The sequence below is a fragment of the Zalophus californianus genome, chromosome 1, assembly GCF_009762305.2.
Source record: "Zalophus californianus isolate mZalCal1 chromosome 1, mZalCal1.pri.v2, whole genome shotgun sequence".
Classification (NCBI taxonomy): domain Eukaryota; kingdom Metazoa; phylum Chordata; class Mammalia; order Carnivora; family Otariidae; genus Zalophus; species Zalophus californianus.
In genome coordinates, this window is record NC_045595.1 from 208856731 (window position 1) to 208871884 (window position 15154).

Consider the following 15154-nt stretch of genomic DNA (forward strand, 5'->3'; position numbering starts at 1 on the left):
AACAAAATTCATCGGCTTCCAAACCCAAGCACAGAAGCAAAAATGGAAAATCAGTTCCTGTTTAAGTAAATGTTACAAAATGCAACATGACGTCAAGCTCATTCACTGTTAAATTTAATATTCATAACAAAATCCGTTGTATTCGCAGTCTAGGGCAGGTTTTCTCACTGTGCAAGAATTGTCAAGGATGCACCATGGCTGCTGAGAACTCGGCCAATGGTATGTTAACTGAAATCCTTGTGGCCACAAATTTCAAAGCAGTTAAAAACAGTAACATTTACTGCACGATAAAGATGCATTTTAGAACATACAACAGGGAATCCAAAAAAGGATACCTAAGGTTTAGGAAGCCTAAGAGGGGTCTGGGTTGCTCACTGGCCAAGCCAACAAATGAAAGAGAAGCTCTTACATTTGGGATCTGCCCTCCAGCAGCCCCACCACCTCCCCCTGGTCCATCACCTTCCTTCCGGAAAACCCTTCACATCTGTTTTCTAGACCTCTCTTGGTAACAGCTTTGAAACATCAGTAAGGCTTTTCGACTTTTGCCTTGGTTTTGTCTAAGGTAATTAACCAAAAAGCCAGGACTGGTGGGAAAAACAAAGACCTCGGCTGTCCACCCACAGGAGAGCCCAAAGGGATGAAGGGGGGAGGGGCGCAGCCTGAAATAGAAGGCAATCCTTTAATTTTTAGAAGAAAGGTGATCTCTTAATGCAGTTAAAAGAAAAGAAGAGAAATAACAGTAGCAAAGAAGGTCGACTGAGCAGAAAAGGGCAAAACATCCAAAAGGCTTGTAAAGCACAGAGAAAAGCAGAGCTGGGAATGACTCAGCAGCTGTGGCCCAGAGCGGGGCCCCTGGGCCGCCACCTGACAGAGGGGCAGAGCAGTAAAGAAAGTAGAGAGGGGCCCAGTGAGCACCACGGGTGTCAGCCCTTTGTGACCACTTTCTACTGTAGCGAGGCATGCTGCAGAGAAACCCGTGCACACAGCCTGGCCCCTCCATCACGTTAAGCTCCCGGCAGCAGGCGCGTCCCAGGGGGAAAGCTTTGCCCCGGGCTCTGTGTAGCTCCAGACAGGACTCCGGAGACCGCAGGGCAGTACAGTGGCTGGAAGCACCACTTTGGAAACATCGCGGGCTCTGCTGAGTCCTGGCGCTGGCACATACGGGACCTTGGGCAGCTCAGCCAGCTCTCTGTGCCTCAGTGCTCCCCTCTGTAAAATGGGGGTGAAGGTAATAGTACTATCTCGCTGGGTCACTATGAGGATAGACTCAGTGCATGAAGGTTTGGGCTGAAAATCATGATTTGTTTGAGGTGAAAACCGGAGTTTAAAGGGAGGCACACACCTTACCTAGAGCTACAGGATGACAATAGGAAGCCAAGTGCCCCCCCACCCCATCCCATGCACCCCGTGCCCGTTGGCTGTGAAGAACTGCGGACAGTATTTTTAGGGCTGGCTGATGGCCACTGAAAGCCTACTCTGCGCCGGGCACCGTCCTGAACACTTTACATGTGTTTTTTTAACCCCTCCCCAATCATGTGACAGCCCATTGTAGAGGTGAGGAAATTAGAGCCCAGAGAGGTAGAGTGACTTATCCTGCCCAAGGTCAGCAAGGGCTGGAACCTGGACTCCAAGCCTGGGTGCCAAATCACAGCACAAACCGTTGCTTCCAGGCCCGGGTTTCTGCACACGCCTCCATACTCCCAACTCCTCTCCAGGGTGTCCCTTCCCTGGGCCTGGAGCTTGGGAGGTTCCCAGTGTGAGACTGGACACTCCCAGCTCCAAACAAATGGCAAAGGCATCGCTAACACGGGTCTCTGGGTGCGCGTGAAGCTGGATACGTTTTACACCCACCATTAAAGCGTCTCCAGTTAGCATCAAAGGAGCCACTGGACACAACCTGAGAAAACGCTTTCCGTCTGTTAGAGAAGCCGCATTAAATGTGCAGCCGTTCTGATGGGACAGAAAGCCGCTGCATGGCTTATAGGTGACCCATGACATAATTGTGCGGGGACTCAGCTCTCAGCGGGAGAGCTACAGCCCATCAAATGCACATCGAATGAATATCTGGAATGGGGACACTGCGATGCCATTATTGTTCTGTGCATGTATGCACTATGATGTCACTTTTCCACTTCAAATGAGAAAGACGAGTTTTGCACTGTACAAAGAGCGAAGGCAGGAATTTTAAGTGATGACGGATTTATTTATCAGAGAATGGGGAAACTGAATCAAACAGGAAGAGGCATTCTCATTCACAGAAAGATAAAAGACATTCCGGGCTTGGAGGGAGAAGGCCACACAAACACAACTGACATGCGACCCAAGGAGAGACGGAGAAGGCCTAATTCGTTATAAACGGAGTAAAACAAATCTTTATCCTCCAGCCCTGAAGGGGGATGTTGGCACCTTCCCCAGGCCCAGGGGGGATGTTGGCACCTTCCCCAGGCCCAGGGGGGGATGTTGGCACCTTCCCCAGGCCCAGGGCGGATGGTCTTTGTGATACAAAGTGCAGTCTTCACCCCCAGTGTGAAGCTGCTGACCTGCCATGGACCGAGACATTTTCCCAGTGCCTGAACACTCCTTGAACTAAATGGAAATCCTTCCTTTCTATTCTCTTGGCCTCCATTCTCCAAGCCCTCCCTCCTCCCTCATGCTTACTCAGGGGCGGCTTAGGGCAAGAAAATAAAACCGGACTTTGGCGACAGAGAGGCAGGGCTCAAATCCAGCCTCCCTTCTTATTGGCTGTGTGACCCGGGGAAAGTTAACTAATGTCTCTGGACCTCTGATTCCTCTTCTGTAGGAGGAAGATAATGACCAGCCGGGGCTCTCAAGGGGCAGCACCATAGACAGGAGCACCTGCCCAGGCATTACACAAGGTGGGAGCTATTTGTTATTTCACATGATTGTACTAACGTCCCCAGAGTCCTTCTGCTTCTGTTCCTTTTCCTTGTTCTAATCTATCCTGAATACCGCTGCCAGAGCAGTCTTCCTGAAGCACGACTGATAATAGTCATCTCCAAACACGGGCATCATTTCTATTTGAACAGTTTTGGAGCACTCACAAGTGAGCACAGGGATGAAGGGGGACCAGAGACCCAGGAGCCTTGGCCGCCTGTTGGATGCTCACTGAAAAGAACAGAGCCTGTGGCTCCATGAACAGTGGACAGGGTTGGAACCACCTGCGTTCATTTCTCCACCAGAATGTAAGGTCCCTGAGGGTCAAGGATGGTGTCTCCTTGTTCCCTGCATTCATTTATTCAACAAATAATTATCGAGCGCCTGGTCCAGTCTCCAGGGCAGAGTAGGAAACAGAACAGTCCCTTCTAACTGCTCAGATGCCCAAAAGGTGTTTGCTGAACTAGTTAACGTTACCTAAAACTGAATGTGAACGCTGCAGACACCCAATAATGATGATATTTCATGTTCTCAGAATATAGATTCCCTTGTTGGGATGCATGCTGATCGAATCTAGACTTTTCCGTTTCCAGCCCGATTTTGGCCTCAGTGTTTAGGAAATACACATTCCAGCTCGTCCTTGCAATAAGCCTGTGTCATCTTGGCGTTTGAATGTGCCGTTGAGAATATGCAGCATATGCCGTGAATTTCTGAGGCTGATGCCAGCACAGCTGGTTCTGATCGGAATACAAATCAAACAGTTTGGTGGGCAATGAAATGTGATGACAAGTGACGATCCTTGGCAAGGGACAGGTCACAAGTGCGCCAGTTAAGAACGTGCACTTTCTTCCAGCCTCCAAGTTCAAAAACAGACCGTTCATTGACGATGATCCTAGATCTGAAGGCTTATGGTGGAAATTAAGGTTCTCCTTTTCAAGATATTATTTAATTGGCTTGTGTGATGGGTTCAACTGTGTCCCCCCCAAATGCCTATGTTGGAATCCTAACCTCCAGGATCTCAGAATGTGACCTTATTTGGCAATAGGGTCTTTATAGAGGTGATTAAGTGAAAGCAAAGTCAGGGTAGGTTCTAATCCAATATGACTAGTGTCCTTATGAAAGGAAATTTGGACACAGACACACACACACACACACACACACACATAGAAGACAGGTAAAGAGACACAGGGAGAAGACAGCCATCTACAAGCCAAGGAGAGAGGTCTGGAACAGATCCATCCTTCGCAGCCCTTGGAAGGAACCAACCCTGCCTGACACTTAACACTTTGACTTTGGACTTCTGGCCTCCAGACTGTGAGACAATAAACGTCTGTGGTCGAAGCCCCCAAGGGAACTGATACAGCTTAGATTAGCTGGTACTGCTCTTTGCTGAAGCTAAAGTCTTAATTCATAATATGACCCATTTTTTTTCCATCTAGGCAAATAATCCAATGAGATCTAAACTTTGTTCAGCTGAAGTGATTTCTCACCGATACAAGTTACACTTCACCAATACAAGTTAAACTTACAAAATAGCCAGGCCCAAAAAGGGTAACTTTGTTAGGAGCAAAATCACCAGCATGATCTCACCTGGGTTTGCAAGGCGGCTACTTGTTGGTCCGAGAATCTGATAAGGATCTACAGGAAAAAGAAAAGAAGTCAAATCCCAAAGACCTCTTCATGATTTGGTATGATGTCACTGGAGGCATAATGCTGACCCACTTGTGTTTCCAGATTTCAGGGTTGAACACATACCCCCCACACCGAAGTCACCTAGCACCACTTCCTGTACTGAATAAGATGTCACATGGAATCTGAGAGAAGTTTCTTGCTAAAGGCCTCTTAGCTGGCGGCCAAACGCAGATTTGGCTCGAGGTTCCCGACACCCAGCTCTCTCCATACCTGGACAGAAATTGGGCAAACGTGGTACATCCCCTCTTGGCCCCGGTGCCATGTTGGCTGTGTTGCTCAGCACACTGGCAATATCCACCCTCCACTGCGCTCCACATTGGACCTGGCAAAATGCTGGCACACTGAACATGGCTTGAAGGTGAAATGAAATCTCATCTGTCAAAAAGAAGCAGCCTGCGTGCAACAGAGTGCTTTCTCCATATTTACTGCATAGATTTCAGAAACGTTTTAGCAAACTCTCAAGCTATCCCTATTGAAAAGACTGATGATTTGGTCCACATTTTATATATGGAAACATGATAAAGAAGACAAAATCACATTAATTTCATTTAGGAAGTGACACATTTTCAGAAATACGCTGCTAAATCTACTTCTTTTTTGATGGCCAGCAAGATGTTCCCTCAAACATACCTAGCTGAGGACGCTGGTCTTCAGTTTTGGGCACTGCGGAAGGAGACGGTTGAGCGGCTGGAAATCCAAAAGCAAAAGATAGTTAGCTGTGACTTCTATTTGACCATTGGTCTTTGATGCTGTTATACTACCATTCCGTCGATTATCTTAGTTATTAACATAGCAGTCTTACTCTTATACTAAGCTGCATTTAATGGCAAGAGAATTGCCTTTCTAATGAAACCAAATGTAGACATTGTAGCAAAAAAAAAGAGGGCACTTTAAATTATTTTAAAAATTTATAAAGCACTATTTCCAAAACTAAAAAAAAAAAAAAAAAAAGAATTTGAGATACAGATTAAAATGAATCACAGTCTAAACGAAACAGAAAAAGGGAAATCACCAGGAAAATAAAATAAAGCTACGGATACTTTTAAACATGGCCAAGATTAGGAAATCACCCAGTATTTAATCCGTGCCCAGACATCTCCTGAGACTTGCCTTTGTCCTTGTTGAAATACATTACATCATTTGTTTCTTTTTGTTATGGAAGTATGGAAGTAGGTATAACCCCAGGAGAGAAAGAATCATCGCCTTTAAAGATCAGTTGCACTTTGTTGCCAATGGAACAGACACTTCATGCATTGAAAAAGCATAGATTCACTGCAGAAATTGTTATGTGTTCCATAAATAGTTATCTACTGCCTTGTGACATGCAGATTCAAGCAGCTGGGCCAACACTATACCTTTCGACTGGGGGGTGGGGTGGCCGTGACTAGTCCAGGCTGATCTCCTGGGTGGGTCATAAGGTAAATCTGCAAAGACAAATGAATCAACTGAAAGATCAATAAGGTAATTTTATAATAGATATAATCTCTGTTTTTTGTGATTGTTGTAATTTTTGTGTTTATTAGAATAACTATTGCGGGTGGAAATCCAGTAATCCAAAGAAATACCCAATCTGTATTCCATTAGATTTGGGTTTTACTTAGAAATTACCGTATTGTTTATTCTATTGATCTAACATTTTCACCCATTGAGCTGACAACTCTCACTGACAGATTTTTGCAGAGTTTGGTGAGTCTTCCAAGGAAACTTCCTACAATCACAGGTCAAGATCATATTAAGAGTTTCTCACAATCTACTTTGACCTGTTTCTACCTGCGACCAACCTAAATTCATCCCTTTGTTACCTTCATGACTCATCCAGGACAGTGCTCACAAATTTGGTAAGTCCACCAATCCTTGCTCAAGGTCTGCCCCTAAATCCACCAAATGACACTTATGTTCCTTTCTCTTTTTCTTCCTTGGAAACGAGCATGGCCATCTTATCCCCTTACCGGCCAGCTGCCTCTCTTGGTGACCCCTCATTTTCTCTTTATAATCTCACCCAGTTATATTAAATCGGTCTTAAATGTCCAGTTCTTTTTCTATGTAAGTATCTACTTTTTCTCTTTCTCTAAATGAATTTAGGATTTCTCTAAAAGAACTGCAGGAAATCAATCACAAGACTGAAATAATATTGCCCACTCAACATGTTAACAATGAGCCTAGGAGCTGAAGCATAGGGGCACCTGGGTGGTTCAGTTGGTTAAGCATCTGCCTTCAGCTCAGGTCATGATCTTGGGGTCCTGGGATCAAGCCCTGCATTGGGCTCCCTGCTCAGTGGGGAGTCTGCCTCTCGGTCTGTCCCTCACCCTGCTCCTTCTCTCCCTCTCTCTCTCTCTCTCAAATAAATGTTTTTTTTAAAAAAGAGCTGAAGCATATGCCAATGATTTCCTTGTATTTACAATGCATTATCATTTGTCTTGTAAATCTTCATTGCACTTTGCAGTACAAACTTAACTATACTTCTGCATCCTCAACACAAGTCCTATTAACGATTATGAAGACTCTAAGTCGTTTCAAGGTTCTTCCAAAAATATACTCCAGAGCATTACCATGCATACTCTTACTAACCGTGCATACCATAAAGTGATTTCTACACAAAATCTCATTACAGATCCACTTCAAAACTATGTCTTCTTGGATTGATGGGGACTCAGTTCAATGCCATGTGTAATTCTGAGCCAAGTGAAAGCCACAGCCAGATACTTCAGCGCACCTAGAAATCGCTATAAAATCTCACTCGAAGGGCAGGGCAACACAATGAGTCTGAAGCCTCTCTTTAAACAGATGATTTGACCCTGTTTTAGACTGGTACTCTGGTGGATCAATCTTCAGAAAGTTTGACTACATTGCTCAAGATGCATCTCTTCCTATTTTCGGATCCCAAAGAGAATACCACTGAAATGCAACGTGAAATTCAACCCAGAGTTGCCTTAATTTATTTGGTCTGTTTGGCTACATGCATCTCGATCAGTGTGGTCTCTGAAATCCTACCCTCTATAGCTTTGGTTGAGTAAGATAATTTTTCTTTTTAAACTCCACTATTGCTCACCCCTCCTTCTCCACCGGCATTTTTGCAGTTTGGACCATAAGCCATTTTCCCACTCAGCTCCTCAGATTCTCACTTTTCTGGTGCTGGGATTGCACATGGGAATTAAATCTGCAGCCGCTATCAACTTACAACTGAATTTCAACTTAAGTCTCTGGGAGCCCTTTGCACGCGGATACTCATCTAGTCGCATTTTGTCTTAAAAAAAAAAAAAAAATGGCCAGCCAGAGTTTCAGTTTGAAAATTGTCTCAGAAGGAAAACTGGACTAGCAAGACTAATGTAACAGCATCTAGCCGAACTCAGGAGCCAACAGGCACATCTTGACAAGGGGCTTCGGTTGACTGAATGAAAAAGCAATTCAATACCGAACTATGTTCTAGATCCTAGATCTCAAAGTGTGGTCTGCAGACCAGCAATATTAGCAACATCTGGGAGCTTGTGAGAAAGGCAGAATCTCCGTCCAGAGCTACTGAATCAGAATGTGCATTTTGACCAGATCCCAGGTGACCTGGGAACATACTGAACCGTGTTTGAGCAAGCCTGTTCTAGACAATTTCCAGTACTTATTTCTAGGCAGGAATCTGGGTTCCTACAGATAACGATCTCAGAACTACTATCTGAGCGTGTCAGTGCAAATGAATAAAAGTGTGCAAAGAGCTCTAATTTGGGTCCTTTTTACCAGAGAGAATGCTAACAGAATGAACAGCAAATGTCAGCAGGTTGGTCCACTCCCACTTTAAACATAAAAGTATTACTCATGAAATGTGACTGGAAAAAAACACCCAACTACTAAGAGAAAAATATTTTGAAACCCTTTATTCATAAATCCTTCTTAGGATGTATAACCATGTTCCATCCTCCCTTGAAAATAAGTCAGGACCTAAACAACACCAAGTCTGATTTTTAGCCAAGAATTTGAGATGTTTATATGAACGATGATTAACATGTTCATAAACATATTGCCATGGAAGATAAGTAGGCTTTTGTTTTTGTTCATGAAATTCTGGTCCAATACTTCCTTATCAGCTACCGCTCACGCGCTGTGGGCACTGAGCCTCCCTCCTGTGGGAGAGGACACTGGGCAAGACTGAATGAAGCCACACCAGGACCGGAGGCCATGGCGGGGCCCCCTCCAACCACAGCACCCCACAGCATGGCTAGCGCAGAGCAGCTGTCCTCCTGGGCTGCTTGAGAAACTTTGACTCTGTGCACATGTGCTATGTGTCCCTTACTAACAGTAGGACACAGAACTTCTACTAAGAACAGATTTTATGTTTCATTTTTGGCACTCAGTTCAACACGCTCTCCATCTCTCTTGGACTGTGATCTTCGAGGTGATTAACTCATACGCTTGGCAGAAGGTCCCGTGTCAGAGAAGAACTGCTTTCTGGCATCGGGTCTGCTATTTCTTCTGTAACAGGCTGTGTGTTTAGAAACCAAAATTCATAAAAGGCATTCGGGGCAGCTTAGGGTCACCACAGAAGTGTGTTTCATGCCATGATCCAGACCAAGAAGCACGAAACTGAAAATAAGGACTTGGACTGGCGTTGGGTCCCTCCACATTAACACCTTGATTTATCTCCTGGGAGCTGGGACTGGTTCCTGTTTTTGTATGAGGCTCCTCCCCCGCACTCACTCCCTTCCCTGGGCATCCGTGAATCAAGACAACATGTACATTCTATTCTCCTTCCTGCAGGGTTAAGTCCACCAAGTTTTGTATTCTGCTTTCATCAAGCTTAAAGACGAACATCCTCTAGCCCTCAGGATGTCTACCTGCCCACTTTATTTTTTAATGGACCAGAACTTAGACCACAGGCAAGCTCATCCTTGTTCTGCAGGATCTGCACCACATTTGCAAAGCTGAGCTGAAGGGCCCTGGCTGGGCTGGGGGCGGGGGGCCGGGTGGAGAGGGCGAGATCTGCCTGCTGTCAGTGAACCTGAATGCGGATGCAAAGGCAGAAAGACTGAGAGCTCTTGCTTAGGACCAACCGATAAACCCCTACTCAATGGAAAGAAGTTCTGGAGTTAACCCTAATGTGATTAAGTCACTCTCCCCTATTTTCCTCCAGACCTTTCTCCAGGCTTCCAAAATCCTCTATCAAAGACATGGAAATCTGGGAACATCTTGCATTCCTTTGTCTCCTAGCTGTGCAGATTGCTGTGATGAGTCTAGCCGGGTGGGGCGGGGCAAAGAGTGCCTTTTTAGCCATGAGCTGGGATATAGCTTTACATAGCACCTGACGGAGGAGAATGTGCATTAGCTGCATTGCCTTGTCACTCAGTGTCACCAAGTTGTGAACTACAACGGGGGAATTGCTTAAGATTCTGAGAAATCCCTGAAGATCACCAGCAGCAAAGCGAAAGTCAAGGCTGCATTTGCTGCCTCAACCCTCCAGTCTCTTTTGAGAACATTCTAGATGTGTGTCATGATCCGGGAATTGCATGCTGATGGAGGAGGAGAGACAGGATTTCAGAATGTCCCCGTTGGCATACACCAGCGCTTTCCTATAAACTGCCCCTAGGATGCCAGGTGGGGTAGTACATCATGAGGTCAAAAACCAGCATGCAAGTTTCGATGAGTCAGACCTGTCTCTTTCATGTCACCTGAGACCTCAAGGGGCCATGGCTCCAAAAGGCATGTGTTCAGCAAGGAAGGAGGGTACTTACAGGAGAGATGGAGAAAGAGCTTCTAGTAGTTCTAATGTGATACAACCCAAAAAACACATGAGACACCCTAAAACCATGACCACGAAAAACAGAATGTAAAATGATATGCCGATGTACTAACGCGCTATAAGAGTAGGGGAGAGACGGATCTAAATGCTAACTCAACAACGGGATCATGAAAGAGGGTGTATTTTGAATCAGGAACATTTGGACAAAGCAAATAGGAGCAAGCCTGGGAAGAGAAGGGAGAGGTATGAACAAAGCAGTGAAATGTCCGTGTGTGCATTCCTTCAAGGTCACTCCCTGCCTCCACCTAAGTAGAGAAGTAACTCTCTTCTCCAAGGTCAAACCCCTGAATCTGGCTGTCAGCAAATAGTTCTGGCTTGTTCGGTCTGATTCAAAGTCTTTATAGCTCATATCCCAACTTGTGTGTATCCCCCTTCACAATCACAGTAGCAGTTATCAAAATAGGTATTTTTGATACAAACTGAGTCTCAGAAACATACTTTACTGGTATGGAGATATGGAGGTGTGATCTCTTCCAGGTCACACACAGATGACGGCCCCAAGGAAGAGCCTTATCAGAGCTATGCAAGGCGCATCTGACCTGGCCACCTGTCTTTCCTAGGGCCGAAGCACAGAGGGGTGTCCCAGACATCACCCCCCAGCTCTCCCTCTCCATACACCTGGGAGGCCATATCTTCCAAATCTGTATCCTAAAATATGAAAAAGAAGCAGTTCCAGGATTCACTGTCCCTATGTAGCAACAAGCAACCAGCTAGCTGGTCTGACCATTGGGATGTACCAATGGATTTGGCCAATGTTGTGATCTTTTGACAAAACTCCAACACTAGCTCACAATCCCTGGATTTTGCAACTCAGTCAGGGGCACCTATGAGGTAGCTTCAAATAAACAAACAAGCAAGGAAGCAAACAAGCCCTGGACCCCCATTTTAGATAGTTTTTTTTTTTTTAAAGTATGGATGGAATTATTTTTTACATGCTCACAAAACCTTTGTGATTTTCCTACACTTCTGTTTGTTTTCCCAAGGATTCATTTATTAGAGGTAAAGGGTGGGGTTCTTCGTGGTCTAGCTCACTCCAGACCCTGGGTCTTGTCCCCAGTTAAATGGCCTGGAAAGTCTCTCACAGGACAGAGGTAAGTAAGAACTTTGGCTAAGCCTTTCCATCATGTTCCCCAGGAGCCGGGCAGCAAACCTTTCCTCCAAGGTAAGAGAAGAGGATAATCACTGGCCTGAAGGTACTAAGGCGGTAACAGGGTAATGTCAGAGCGGGAGCAGTTTTGAGAAGCTTCCTCACTCATGCTATTTAGCTCCCTGGTCCCCAGTCTTTCTCATTGCAAAGAAACAGGGGTGCCAAGCTTAGGCACCCCTGGACGAATTCAAAATGAGTCTTGTGTAGCCTGGACATGAGCCAGAGGTCAAAGGGTGACAACTTGTGTCTAGAAGACATGAGTCTCAGATCCATGAACGGATATGGAAAAAAACAGGTTAAATACTTAGGTGTGTCAGTCTGTCTCCGGCTCTAGGTGGCTCTACCGAAACATCGAGACCTTTGGGCAAAGCGTGTATGTGCTCCTACGAGCTGGTTGCGTTGTACCTCCGTGGCTGGCACGCAGGAGGGACTCCCTGGACATCTGTGGAATGAAGAGGCCAGCTCTCTGAAGACAGGATGCTTTCTGAAGTCTGGCTCATCCTCATGCTCCCAGAATGTAACATTGTGCTTGTCACTAATAAACCCTGGATAACATTTATTTTTTCATGAATGATATGTAAATCAATTACCTAGAGAAATCCTCAGGAAAGACATAAGGTAAGAGTCTGTTATAAATTTTATCTACTACATGCTTCTGCCCTGAAGGACTGGCTCTTGTGACATGCTGGGAATCCGTCCCTAGCGCTAAGAGGATTCCTCGTGTAAGTTCTTCCATGACCTCAAAAGCAGACGGATTCCTTACTGCCAGGCATCCGGGGCCCATCCTTGCCCATCTGTCTTTTAAAGGAGTTCATCGAGGGGCTGGTCTGCTTTGAATTCTGCAGTCAGCGACCTTTAGTGTGATCTTTGAATGAAATGGTCTGACCGAATTTAGGCTCCCAATCCACAGAGGCAGAATGAGACTGCTCAGGACTCCCTTCAAGACCCAGGATCCTTTCCCTCTGACTCACGTGACTTAGGTCACGGATCTCACGGGACATCCTGGGATGTCTCTCAAGGAACAGATCTTTTCGTACCTGGCCTAGTTGTAATTCTTTGCGTAGCTTCAGGATATACTGAAGTATTTGGGAATATAAAAGCTGCACCCCCTGCAGACAAAAGGAAAGACAAAACATGTGAAGGTCTGTTGTTGTGGTGGTTGATCTCAGCAACAGTGCCAAATCTACTTTGCCCTGTGACACCAAAGGGAGGCACCCCCCTCGAGCCTGCCACTCCAGACTTTGGGGAGGAAGGGACGGACAGGTACAAGGGACAGAAATCGATTCTGACTACGGAAGTGGATGGCAAACTGTCCTCTGCCCCGTTCGTGATAAAGTGTCTTGTGTTTTGATCTTACAGTTTCTTGCTGAAGCCCATCTGTGTGTCCATCTCCCTGCCAGCAATCTCATTTTATTAAAAAAAAAAAAAAATTCTATGGTGCGATTTTCATTTTTAAATTGCATAAAAATCCATAAAACATTTGAGAGAGCCCTTGGAAAGTCGTACCAAAGAATTACAAATATGTTGCCAAAGACTATATGGATCTTATTAAAAATGACTCCACATCTCTATTCAAATGCATGTTTCCCGGTCTCTCTCTCTCAATCAACGCCCCTGTCGTTAGGAGAAAAAAATTCCCTTTCTGCAGTTCGGTCCATTTGGAATTGGTCGTCCTTTTCTTCGATTGTTCAACGTTCCACAGTCACGAAAGTAAGGAAAACAGAGCTTTCTCGAAACCTTCCCCTTGCTGTTATACGTTTTTTTAAAACAAGTGTGAAATTATCAGAAAATGTGTATAGCTCAAAGGTGTTTCCTAAGAGAAGGAAATTACTTTGTCTAAATTATTTGTTATTTCTGGCCACAAGGTCATTAATAGCCTGATGTGTGTAACCTACGCTGAAAAAGTGCACGACTGACTCGAAGCATTTTTTTTTCTTCCTTTACATTAAAACACAACATTCTGAAAATTGAGGACTAAGATTAAGCAGCAATTTCACTGTAACACTCAGACCTGGACTCACTCACATGACACATTTTAAAGTAAACTGGCAAATGGCTGGAACACGGTTGTGCTTCCATGTGAGGCTTCTTGGCTTATAAGCGGGTTACCCACACCTTGCCAGAACATGAAGGTTTTTCCCCTAGCCTGGGTGGTGGCAGAGGGTCCCAGCAGGCTGATACAGTGGGGTGAGCAGCCTGTGGCCATGCTTCTATGATGGTCTCTATCAGGAGGGAGACAACGGAGGCCAGCCAGGAGCACATTCATCCGCAGAAAGCCAGCTTCTACTATGAGGGGAGGGGGGGAAGGTTAGCAGAGACGAAGGATCCTGTTAAACTCTACTAGGCTCAGGCAATACATAAAGAGAATGCAGAATCTGTGGTTCGAGACAGAATAGCAGGAATTGGGTTAGCCACTAATTTCGTATCTTCCAAAATTATAACATAGCTTCCCTTTCAACAAAAGCTCACACAAAGTAACGAACGAGCATTCCTTTCTACTGCCTTTTGCCAATGTCCAAAGTCTGTGCAAGAAGACTGAAGTCAAGACAAGTCAAATGTCCTAAAACGTTTTCTAAAAGGGAAAAATAAAACTCCTGCTTGTCCTAGTACACATTCCTTTAAGAATGAAAAGGAAAAAAAAAGGAATAATAAGGGCCCCTTTTCATCGAAGATGCTTTTACTTTCTACAGTCAGCAGCACGGTGCATATTTGGGGACTAATAGCAGCAGATTATAATCCAGCAAACGTGAGCTAAGGCTATGGCTAAAGGCTAATTCTGCACATCACCGGGGTTAAAGTCCTTTGATTGTCAAAGGGAGTGGGCAGTGCTTGGAAACCAAAGGGCGCCCCCTGCCTGTAGGCTCTGGTACCTCCTGCAAGAGCCTCCCGCGTGTGCGGAACCCCTCAATCATCCTCTCTCTGTTCTGCCTTCCTGATTCGCTGCCCATCCCGCGTGCCACCTTTAAAGCATGCAACCTGTGGGCAAGACCCTGCATTTGTCCAGTGGGCAAGGGGCAGGGCCAGCATTACCTGTGTTTCTAGCATGCATTAACCGTGGAGAGTTTTGTAAGGCTTTATCAACATCATCTGAAGTCAAATGTGGAAGAGGCGCTACAAAACAAAACAGAAGGAACATCAAAATGAAAAAAAAAAAGAGAGAGAGAGAGAGAGAGAGAATTACCTTCCTCTAAAAAAAAAAAAAAAGAAGAAAGAAGGAAGAAAAACACCTCCCCACTCCCACCCTCGTATCCTGGGCTGCTTGGAAATCTCTCCATGGCCCTGCTGCTCATTAGCGTGTTAAACCCTAGGTGGGCCCATGTTTAATTCAGGGAGTGAGTGATCGGGATGCCAGGCAAAGCGTTTACACCAGAGTTCACACCGCCCCTCTACTTCTGTCCCCTGCTAACCATGCTTGACATCTGACAAATAAAAGCATGCAGCAAACTTGGTGAATTCATGCCCCCGATCGCCAATATGCCATTCCCATTCTGTCAGGTGAAGCCACATTTCATGATCCCAAATGGAAACTTTCCTCCTTTCGTGTGCAGGTGGGATCTGGAGGGGGCTTGGTTTAGCGTTAGGGAGGATAAACCTCATAATTCCCATCTGGTAGGAGCCTTTCCATCCGTTTCTTTCTC

The 15154-nt window shown here is 45.4% G+C and overlaps 1 protein-coding gene across 9 annotated transcripts in view; it reads right to left on the reverse strand.

Moving 5' to 3' along the window:
• The window catches only part of ERG (ETS transcription factor ERG), a 252399-nt gene that overhangs the window by 4532 nt on the left and 232713 nt on the right, over positions 1-15154 (reverse strand). For 6 of the 9 annotated variants that reach the window (XM_027584632.2, XM_027584631.2, XM_027584633.2 and 3 more), the window contains 5 exons: positions 14547-14627; positions 12554-12625; positions 5943-6011; positions 5218-5274; positions 4486-4533 (listed from right to left, as the gene is read on the reverse strand). In XM_027584632.2, the coding sequence (XP_027440433.1) occupies positions 4486-4533; positions 5218-5274; positions 5943-6011; positions 12554-12625; positions 14547-14627 (327 nt within the window). The remainder of the gene's footprint in view (positions 1-4485; positions 4534-5217; positions 5275-5942; positions 6012-12553; positions 12626-14546; positions 14628-15154) is intronic. The other 3 variants (XM_027584636.2, XM_027584635.1, XM_027584639.2) reach the window with 3 other exon arrangements.